This window comes from Electrophorus electricus, chromosome 10 (assembly GCF_013358815.1).
Source record: "Electrophorus electricus isolate fEleEle1 chromosome 10, fEleEle1.pri, whole genome shotgun sequence".
NCBI classification, from domain to species: Eukaryota; Metazoa; Chordata; class Actinopteri; order Gymnotiformes; family Gymnotidae; genus Electrophorus; species Electrophorus electricus.
The window spans coordinates 15,578,852-15,589,841 of NC_049544.1; the positions used below are offsets into that span (position 1 = coordinate 15,578,852).

Below are 10,990 nucleotides of genomic sequence, written 5' to 3' on the forward strand. Positions count from 1 at the left end.
TCTCTCCCCCTCCCTCTCCTCTCCCAGGTCTTCCATGTGGCTGTGCTGATCACTTTGTTCCTGTGTGTGCCCGTAACGGACGCACCTACCCCAGTGCATGTGTAGCACGCTGTATGGGTTTCTTAGGCAATCAGTTTGAGTTTGGCTCCTGCAAGAGCACAGAACCATGTTCATCCAACCCCTGCCCGAGGAACCAGAGGTGAGAACAGTCCAGCTCTGGAGCCATGCTGGCACCATTTCCAAACTGTTGTTATCCAACATCAACAAAAGCCTTACTCTAGATAAAGTTGCTGTAATGACATCCAGCTTGGTAGCAATAGCACAAAGAATTATTGTAGGAGCTACAGAACTGGGACGAACCCAGCTGTTAATAAATCTACTAAATACTACGGAAATGTTCTGCATCACCTAGATGTATTTACTAAGGGAATAACAATAAGGTAATAATCCATAATATCAGTTATACTGGCAGGCAGGGTTATATCAACACATCCAGTTTTAGGTGCAGTTTAATGAAGTTGACTTCCATAATTTCCTGGCAATTCCTCCTTCCCCAGGCTGTCCTGTCTTCCCGTGCTTATCCTGGAGAAGATACCCTCATTGTTTGTTCAGGTGTGATGTATAGGCTTTTGCCCTCAGCCCAGGTTAATTTTGCCCTAAGTAGTGCTGTGATGAGAGTGTGTTGTCATAACCTTTCCTCCGGATCCTCCTGCTGGGTTGTGAGCCCTTTAGCCTTACAGGATCAGGCTTCTCCAGGGAATGTAAATCATGGGACTGGTGCCTCTAATGTTATCCATTATCCATATGATAATGTGTGTGTTCCTGTTGTGGGGTGAAAACTGAGAATATGAACAATTCAAACGTAAAGTAGTGTCACCAAAGACCTCTTCTTTGATAGCAATAGTATGTGAATTAATAGAACATGTCGAAATTGAAACCTTTTTGCTGTCATTTCCATCAACATTCTGAATATTCCTCCAAACCTTAGGAAAACTGGGCAGACTAGTCTAGATATTGTGAAAACTTCAAGAGCCATCTTTTTGGCTCCTTTGCCATACTTGGACCTCACTTTGTACTGCAGACTGCTAGCATATCAGCTGCAGTGCTTTCACAACCTCAAGGGGGAAAAAAAAGAGTTTAAAAAAGAGAATTTCAAAAAAAAGCACATCAAATGTGGATCCTCATTGTCTAGCCCTTTCTCTAAGATAAATGTCTTTTTGTAATCTGTTTTGTGTAACACCAACAGCATGTTTCATAACATGCTTTCCTGACCCAGCATTCAAAGAGAAAGCTTAGCTTTTTTGTTTGTTCTTTTGTAAGCAAGGTGATAAATTGGCAAACCCTTGATGTTAGAAACCTGATTGGGGTGCTTTTATGCAGCCAGCCTTGTTCTAGAAGCAGTCTGGTTACCACAGAGCCAAGTGTCTTAGAACTGATAGGGCGAGTTGCTCCTTATCTTTTGACAGAGAGCTGAGTGCTTTGGTCTTCTGTGTTTTTTCTCAAGTCTTCTGACAAATATCACAAGGGCAGCTTGGGTTGAAAAAGGGAGTATTAAAATTTGGGGTTTATGTACATAAACCACTGCTAACCTTTTCATATTTTTATGCCATGTATTACATCCAAATTAAAATTTACTGAGGTTCACAATAATTATTACATAAAAGTAAAGCTTACAGAAAACATCAACACAAAAAAAGAAAGTTATGAACAGCACTAACCCACATGCTGTTGACAAGCAAAGGGAAAAATAGTAACTGCAACCCCAAGACACAAACATCATGTGCATCATTAAAAATGTGTTAAGAGGCAGATATCCTTCACATGTAGCAGGGGACAACCCTACAGATTAAAATGTAGTATTAGTGACCGACAAAACTAACGTGAAGAATTATCAGCTGTATCCAGTCCAAAAAAATATACCTGATTGACCTCTATTCCCATACTACCCACGTACTATCAATGCGATATTCTAACACGTATACTAAGAGCTGAGCATGGACCTCAGACAAAAAACTAAGCAAATTGTGATGTCCAGCACTGAGGGTAGATATCACAGGAGTACTGTAGGCATTTCTTGCCTTAATATCCCTACCAGGTCCATACTGGACAGTAATTGTTCCAATAAAATTTTCCACGAAAGTTCCTTCAGAACTCCTGCACAGACTTCTGAGAATTGAAGACTACCTATAGAAGAAGCCCACCCCCTTCCAGGGTGATGCACTGCTGATCTTGGGTAGTTGGTTTGGAAGAAACACAAGATGTTCGTCTGCTTAATCTTCTGGAATCAGCAGCACCTCTTCAACCATGTCTTCATCAATTTACATTTACATTTATTTACATTTACATTTAGGGCAGTGGTAGCTCAGTGGTTAAGGTACTTGACTTGTAATCAGATGGTTCAAGCCCCACCTGCCAAGTTGCCACTGTTGGGCCCCTGAGCAAGGACCTTAACCCTCAATTGCTCAAGTTGTACTCAGTCATATTGTATGTTGCTTTGGATAAAAGCATCAGATAAGTGTAAATTTATGGCATTTGGCAAACGCTCTTATCCAGAGTGACTTACAAAAGTGCTTTGCCATTTACTCATAGAATACATCCTAGCCAGTACAGTAGGTTATCGTTCAAGATACCAATGAGCTAGAATGCTGTTGAAATAAAGGGATCAATGCTGATGTCTAGAAGTGCAAAAACACATAAGCTCTATCTCAGACAAAAAACGGTGTAATAAACAATACCCTACAATAAGTACTAGAGTTACAGTTAGTCACCATGGGAGTAGGATCGTGGTCATATAAATATTCTACAAATCATCTACCTTTAAATGCTCAGACATCTCTTCCTGCTCTTGCAGGCCACCATACCTTTCTACAGATGTTCCTCCCACTGAGAAAGGATTCTGCTCCCAAGGCTTTCTTAGCTCACTCATAACACAGTATTTCAACAAACCTCTGGGCTCAGTGATGTAAATTTAGGCAAAAATAGCTCTTCGTTATTCTCATTACAACTAGGCTTCTGGCCTCCAGTCTAACAGTTAAATAATGGTGTCACACTGTGACCTACCTGCAGCTCTGATGAAATCTCTTTACCATTAGAGGGAATGTATAAGTGAAGTCTTGATCCACTTGGGGAGAAATGGCGCATCACAGTTGTCTGACTGAAAAAAGAAATAACATCATAAGTGTCCTTAAGAGTTCAGTCTGGCTGACTCTCTAGAGGTCTTCTTCAACATATTACATTGGTTAGAACCATTATGCCTATGTTCTCTGGCAAGTTTCTCAATAAGGGTTTAGTAAAGTCAGCATAACTACAGTGCACTAACCAATGACTGCTTCACTACTTGAAATTCTCACATGCGGAATTTCACTGCTGCCAAAACAGATAGAGCCTTCTTACTGTATAATGAGGAAAGAGCATATGGACACTTTAACTTCACATTTTTGTCAACCTTCTATAAAAGCTGGAACACTCTGCTAAGTCTTAGTGACAGTGATTGAAAAGTATTGAAAAGTCCCAAACATATGACATTGCACGCTAGAAAAGACATTCTAGTGAATTTATACAAACCAAATGCTGCAGACACACAAAAAAACAATTTTGTACCAGTCCTTCTTTACAAGATCTGCTTGAATACAGCCAGTGGTGAAATCATATCCTGGAAATCACCTGCACCACCGATGGATTCCAAGGACTCAGTGCCTGGTAGAGGCATTATATCCCTCAGCATCGCAGAATTTAGCTGTCTGTAATCCAAGCACATTGTCACGAGACAGCGCTTCTTTCCTAAAATCTCAAAGGTGATTATTTCTAGAATTAGCCGAGACATATTTGATGTCCATATTTTGTTATTTTAGTTCTTGCACTTGATCTTCAAAGATAACACAACTTGTATGTAACAAAAGCTTATGATCACCACTTACCTGCATTAGACAGTATCCCTCCCAAGGTTTCAGCTAACAGTGAAAGCCCTACAGGAAATTACAGGGTAAAACAAAAAACATGGGCCTATCCATATACAGGCTTCCAACCCTGGTCACACGGAGCAATGGAAGCAGAAGCACTCATCAGAGTCATAACAAGGAACCTACAACTTGGCACCATCCACCACAAGAAGCCATCCGAAGGACCCAGTAATTCAACACTCCTTAACGACTTATCACTCATGGCATGGCTTACATGTGTATTTCATCTCCCAGACTTCAAGATCTGTTAGAACTAACACTGCAATCCTCGTTAAAATCCTACCCAAAGCATCAGTGTTACTTTCAAAGAAATAAAGGTGTGGCATGGTCAAAAACATTAGCTTCACTCAAAAGAAAAGCACATTCAATTTTTCATTTGGTTACACCCTTCACTTGAAATGTATTTAAAAAGAAATCTGTTTTGGTGGTGACCATGGAGCATTCTTAGTTTTCCCTGCTACAGTTACTTGAATCCTAATACATGGGCTTCTGAATTGCTCCTTTGATTAGAGGTAACGACCTGGTAATGCTTTGGCATATGGGTGGTGGCTTTGCCACAGGTCTGTCTGAAGAACCAAATCTCACATGTCTTTAGATTCTTTTTCTTAATGTATTTCTTAATGTCTGTGACTTTACAGTGTTCTTACAATGCTCACATCCTTGATGTAGAACAAAGGTAGCTTTATCTGGCCTGTGTAGTGGAGCAGTTGGGTTTTCCAGCCATGCATAAAAGGTTGTAATGGAACATCCAGTACATATTCTATACTTCCTTTCTTTGGCAAAAAAATTTACACTCATTCAGAGCCAGGCTCTCTTTCGTCCCACTAACATTTCTCAGCGTTCTACCCCTGCACACAGAGTGAAGAAGAGACTTAAATACCTACTCATTTGTATCTTTAAGTTGAAACATTGTATAACTTTAATTACCTACACACTCTCCCTGAGCACCTGAAGCTAAGCATGTGTGAAAATCAGGATCAGACATATTATTAAAGGCACGGTTTAAAATACCTGTGTAAATTCAGTCCCTTCATCTCAAACATTAACAAGCTACATATTAACTTGAAAATCCCAGTTGAGAGTGCCTTATAAATAGTCTGGTCACTAGGGCAGAGGGTAAATGTGAACTGAACATAGTAGGTTGGTGTTGTGTAAGAACTCCTGCTTGCCTCACCCTGGCCAAAAAGTGTTCAACTACCCTACAATAATATACTACTTGTAGCATTGCAATTCATTATATTGTCTTACTTCTGCAAAATTTGTAATTGAGCATGTCTGTTTTCCTCCTCTCAGGTGCATTCCTAAGCGACGCGTATGTCTGACAGACATGACAGACTACCTGTGTCTGCAGTATGAGTGCGTGAGCCGCCCTTCAGGCTGTGACCAGAACCAGCTGGATCCAGCCTGTGACATGGACAACATGGAACACGCCAACCTATGTCTGCTCTACCAGCGCAGCAAGACTCTGGCCTACATGGGGCACTGCCAGGTACAGGCTTTCATATACAGATCTTCAATTCTACATAAATGTGTACATAAATGTGGGCCAGTGGTAGCTCAGTGGTTAAGGTTATAGCATAATAATTGGAAGGTTGCTAGTTCAAGGTCCTTCCCCCCCCCCAATGGCAAGTTGCTATTGTTGGGTCCCTGTGCAAGGCCCTTAATCCTCAGTTGCTCAAAGTGTATTCAGTCATTATTCTAATTTACTTTGGAGAAAAGTGACAGCTAAATGCCATAAATGTGCAGTAACTCTTAATTTCTGGGTAAATGTCTTTAATAAGAATTACAGGAAATTGTAATACAGCAAAGGGTACGTCTATTGTCGCTTCCTGCTGTTCACTTTGGGGGCATTACTAAAATCACAAACATGTTTATCTGTCCAGAAGTACCAACTATTTCAAACACCGTCTTCGATGCTTCATTTTTTAACATGTCTCTTTATTCCTACAGTAATGTCAAAAGGTACAGAAAAACCTGACACAGCAATAATAATCTTCTCCTCCATCTTGTCACAACAATCATTATAGCTTCTGGATTGCTTCTCATCTACCTAAAATAGAAAAAACTCAGCTTTTCAATGCTCTCTTCATTTGGTTTGCAACATGCTCACTCCGATAATCCTCAGCACACAACCACCACCTGTCTCCATAGAAATGAATGAGAGACAGCAGGAAACTGCAGAGATTAATGCCAGTGTGTACTTGGCTTCTTGCTCGATGCCCTAGCTTCCAGAAGCTGGGTCAGAAGACCGACATCCTCCCATTAACTACCGCTGTCTGCTGAGGTCAAAGCCATTAATTTACCTGCATCTAAAAACAGCAGACTGAACACAGCAGAAAGCATTTACCGATGAAAGGAACTTTCATTACCAGAGTCATGGGGGCTTTTATTTTTTCTGTACTGTTTATTACACTATGTGTAAACATGTTATGATTTTTGCATTGGCTAGGGATTTGTTTAAAGTTTAAAAATACGTGTGCTTTCCCCAAAGCACAAAAAAACTACACACTTGAAAAGCGTTCACTGACATTGAGTGGAGGGAGCTGGATAGATCTGTGTGGCGTCACAAATGCTGAGTATCATATTACCAATTAACCTCAGTCTAGGATGTAAGATTTGTTCGGCTTCTCTTTGAAGGGTTTCTTTTGGACATAAACAAACACACACACACCAAACTAACACCTTCATAGCAATCTCTTTTCATCTCCTCAAATTAAAATCCATCTCCCCATCTCACATTCCTGCCTATATTATTCTGCAGTTAGTGAAATGTGAGTATTTAGAGTCATTTGTCAGCACTTCAGCTTTGGAGGGCAGACTTTCCTGCCTGGTGCTTATGTTGCTCCTATTAACTGAAGCTATGTTCCCTAAGGTCTGGTGTCATGGAAACCAGCTAGATCAATTACCACCTCATTAAAACATCTGTTACAGTGGCTTGCTAGCTAATGAGGATGCTCAGTTTTTTTGGCAGTCATATTTAAAAAGAGATTCTGCCAGCTCTTTCACAAACTTGAGATTTGAGGTTTAAAGAGTGTTGTCAATGAAAATTATCCAGTAATATTCTTTCTATTTCTTTCTATTTATTCTGTACCTAGACCATAATCCTTAAATTTACAGTTTATGCATTTCCAGAGGACATAACAATGGATTACACTGACAATGTTTGTGTGTTGCCTGCAGGATGCCTGCAGAGTTCCTAGAGAAGTGTGTGGACACAATGGTGAGACATACCGCACGGTGTGTGAGGCCTTCTCGGACCGCGTGGCTGTGGACTACCAGGGCAGATGCCATGCTGTGGGGACTGTGTCAGAGGTCACGGCTGACTCTGGCTGCAATGCCGTGCCCTGCCCCCCTCTGTCTGCTGAGGGCTGCAACCCTGTCACCCCACCTGGTCAGTGCAGCTGCCTGACAGCCATGTACCTGCTATTCAGCAGTTGCAGGCTTCTCTGTGGTGTCAGTAGCAACAGCTTTACAGAACGTATGGGTCACTGTATGTTCAGACCTTTGACTTGTGTGTGTGTGTGTGTGTGTGTGTGTGTGTGTGTGTGTGTGTGTGTGTGTGTGTGTGTGTGTGTGTGTGTGTGAGATCAGGTGCATGCTGCCCCGTGTGCGCTGGAATGTTGCAGATCCTCTGGAATAAACAACAAATGAATGTCTTTGCCAAGGTAATTAGATAATTATTCTTATAATCCGCTATTTATATTTTAATACAACTTCTTTTAGTTATATCTTCCTCATGTTCTTGCTTTGACTAAATTTCAGTAGCACTAGATGAACAGTAGATGGCAGCACAGGTCAAACTTCTCATACAAATGCACCAGCACTATTTATTAAATGACACCACAGTGTCTTGTAAGCAAAAAACAAGAGTCAAGTATCCTCCAAAGATGTAATAAAGAAAGTGTTTTACCCAGGATTGTTAGTCATACACTTTTTTTGTCTAGTTCAGAGTATAATGCACATTGCATACTCTGAATGATAACTCCTTGACCCATGAAATCTTTTTCACATTCTGGTGTTATCCGTAGCAAGAAATTTTGTACTCTGGTGTTAGTTGGAATATTCTTATTTATTTATCTGTAGTTCCTTTCTTACTTCGAGGAATGACATGCCGGGTCCATACTACTAGTCAACACTTCACTACATTGTTTTCTGATCAGGGATCAGACTAGCATCTTGCCTAAGCTAAAAGAACTGTTGCCTTGCTTGAGCTAACAATGTGTGTGTGTGTGTGTGTGTGTGTGTGTGTGTTGTCAGCTGAACAGGAATCAGCCGCTAACAGTGCATGACATTCTGAGTACCCTGCGCCTACACATCTCTGTTCCTCAGTGCGATGTCTTCGGCTACCTGAGCATAGACTCAGAGATCGTCATTCTCATCATACCTGTGGACCTGCAGCCCACGTCACTGCAGGTGAGGATCTGGCCTGTTGTACCAGGGCTCCAGTTCAGCCCATAGTCTGCAGTTGAACCAGCCTTTTCAGTATCTCTTTTTTTACTGCAACCACACATCTTGCATTTTAAAATCCATCTCATTGAACTTAAATCAATCAAAGAGATACATGAGCAGCTGTTGTAGCATCCTGTTGAAATTGTTTAACAGTAGGATCTTCAAAATTGGATAGCTCATTAGATAAACACTGTCCCTTTGTAGATTATGAAAAAAAACTACAAAAAAAATACTGTTCATAGCCAGTAGCTATTATTTATGTTTGTGTAAATCTTTTATGCTTACTTCTCAATTTAAGTCCATTTAATATTGAATGCTTGCATATGTTTTCCATTTACTTCCTCTCTAAAAGCAGCTATGCTTTAACTTGTTTACAACCCTTGAAACACTCCTGCCTTTAGTCCAGGATTCTCTCAAAGAGCTTTCCAGTATCTCCTTCCGACGGATTTTAAAAATCCATAAAAAGTATACAGGCTGACCTGCTAGCCGAAAACTGGGCGTCTCTTTCTTTTGCCCTCTGGTGAAGTGTTTCTTTCTCTTGCATCATACTTCGCATGACTGTTGAATGTGTCTAAAAATACAACCTCATTCTTGATCATCTAGATGCCATATACACGATAAAATGAGAGGAAGCCCTCCAGACTCTGTCTAACTTGCAGTGTCTATGTCTCCTGTGTAATGCTCAGATTGAAGCCTGCAGTAAAGAGGCTGAGAAGATCGACTCCCTCATCAACTCTGGCAGCCCAACGCTGGTGTCCCACGTGCCTCTGTCTGCCTTCCTGGTCTCGGAGCTCAAACTCTCCACTGTTAGCTCTGCTGCTTCCCCTGACACCCCCTCCCTCTCTTTCACCCTCTGTCTCTTCCTCGCCACACTCCTGTCCTTCACAGGGGCCCCATGGAATGCCTAGACACAAGTGTTCCCACACTTCTGAATGTCTGCTCCCAGGCAACAGGAACCCACAACTGAACTCTGACCTTCCTTGGTCACCTGGTGGTGTTAGTGGAAGCTGCCTAGCCTTGACAATCACAGAAAAGCCACACTGATGGGAACAGTCATTTGAAATAAAACAGAACAATGAGGTTATAGACTCTGAAAAATATGAAAAATATGGACTCATGAGCTCGATTATGTTCTAACACAGCATTGCTTTAAAAGGCTAGGTTGTGTTGAGTCATTTTGCTCATAATTTTTTGTTAACTCACAGTAAAACAGTTGTGGACAGAACAGAGAATCAGAAAACAAGGAAAGAAAAGAAAGGAGTGGTGGGCTGATCTCTCCAAGCAAACTTTAGGCCTGTTCTTCTCTTCTGCCATTTCCTGTACCAGGTACTTCTCTGTGTGTTTCACCATATCATTGTTTTAAACACTAAGCATCATAGATATGGGACGGTGAAAAGGGCATTGAGTGGAAGCAGATAAAACATTCCACCCCAAGCTAAAAAACAGAACAAAAGGAGCTTTATCTGTTCCACTCTGTAATATACCTAAAAGGAGGATCTGTAGCCATTTTGGAGAATATGACAATCATAATGCTTATCCACAAGTGGATAATCACAACAGTATGCCTTGCTTATACAGTTTATATATATATATATATATATATATATATATATATATATATATATATATATATATATATATATATATATATATATATATATATATATATATATATATATATATAGATTTTTTATATGAAGTATTGCAAAAAAAAAAAACCTAAGTTGATTAAAAATAGCAAAATTTTCTATTTTAAAATGTTTTCTGATCTAAAGGTCAGAGTCACAATGTGCCATTTTGAAATCTTATTCTTGCATGACAATTATGAAGTGTTTTCACAGAAAGCTTTTTATTGTATGTCCCGTCTTCAATTACATGTTGTTTCTTTGCCTTTGTCACATGAAGGATCACCATTTTTGTAACAGTATTATTGTGCTTAGGCAGCTTTGTAGCAATCCCACCCAATGGAGCTTTGTGCTGTCCTATGTGTGTATTTGTCTGCAACACAATCAATGTGTATTTTTATAAGATAATAATAAAAGTGTTCATATTGCCAATGAAGATTGTGTCAAACACTAACATCCCCCAGTAACTGATTTTAACATAGCATTGCATTCAGGAAGGCAGTGAACACAACAGAAAAATATGCCTTTCATTACTTATGTAATTATGATTTAATATATATGCATTTACATTCAAGTGTGTGTAGTGGTATACTCACTAAAACATGATATACACATTTACTACTGGTGTTTTACTTATGTTGTTACTAAATATTGTTTTAAAGACACATTAGTAGCAGTATCAGAATACCATTACTTACAGTTACAGTTTAGATCAGTGGAGAAAATATCTGCATTTAGTGATGACAAAATGTAATCAAATAATCACAATAATTGCAAGTAAGTGTTTTTAGTTGCCTGTGAGTAAACCTGAGTTATTTTTATGCATGTTCACCATTCTATGGCTCAAAAACTTGATCCTATCTGCTACAAGCAGTTTCTGAAGGCATGTAAATGTGAAATCAGTTTACTGTAAGAGCACAGTCCAAAACTGCAAATTTGGCTCATGCTCTGATAGGA

At 40.0% G+C, this 10,990-nt stretch overlaps 1 protein-coding gene across 1 annotated transcript in view; it reads left to right on the forward strand.

Annotated features, from left to right (window-relative positions):
* The window catches only part of reck (reversion-inducing-cysteine-rich protein with kazal motifs), a 41,999-nt gene extending 32,348 nt beyond the window's left edge, over window positions 1-9,651 (forward strand). The window contains exons 16-21 of the mRNA XM_027002961.2: window positions 28-199; window positions 5,253-5,448; window positions 7,140-7,350; window positions 7,551-7,624; window positions 8,217-8,372; window positions 9,095-9,651. Of these exons, the coding sequence (XP_026858762.2) occupies window positions 28-199; window positions 5,253-5,448; window positions 7,140-7,350; window positions 7,551-7,624; window positions 8,217-8,372; window positions 9,095-9,316 (1,031 nt within the window). The 3' untranslated portion in view covers window positions 9,317-9,651. The remainder of the gene's footprint in view (window positions 1-27; window positions 200-5,252; window positions 5,449-7,139; window positions 7,351-7,550; window positions 7,625-8,216; window positions 8,373-9,094) is intronic.
* Window positions 9,652-10,990: the final 1,339 nt, after the last annotated feature.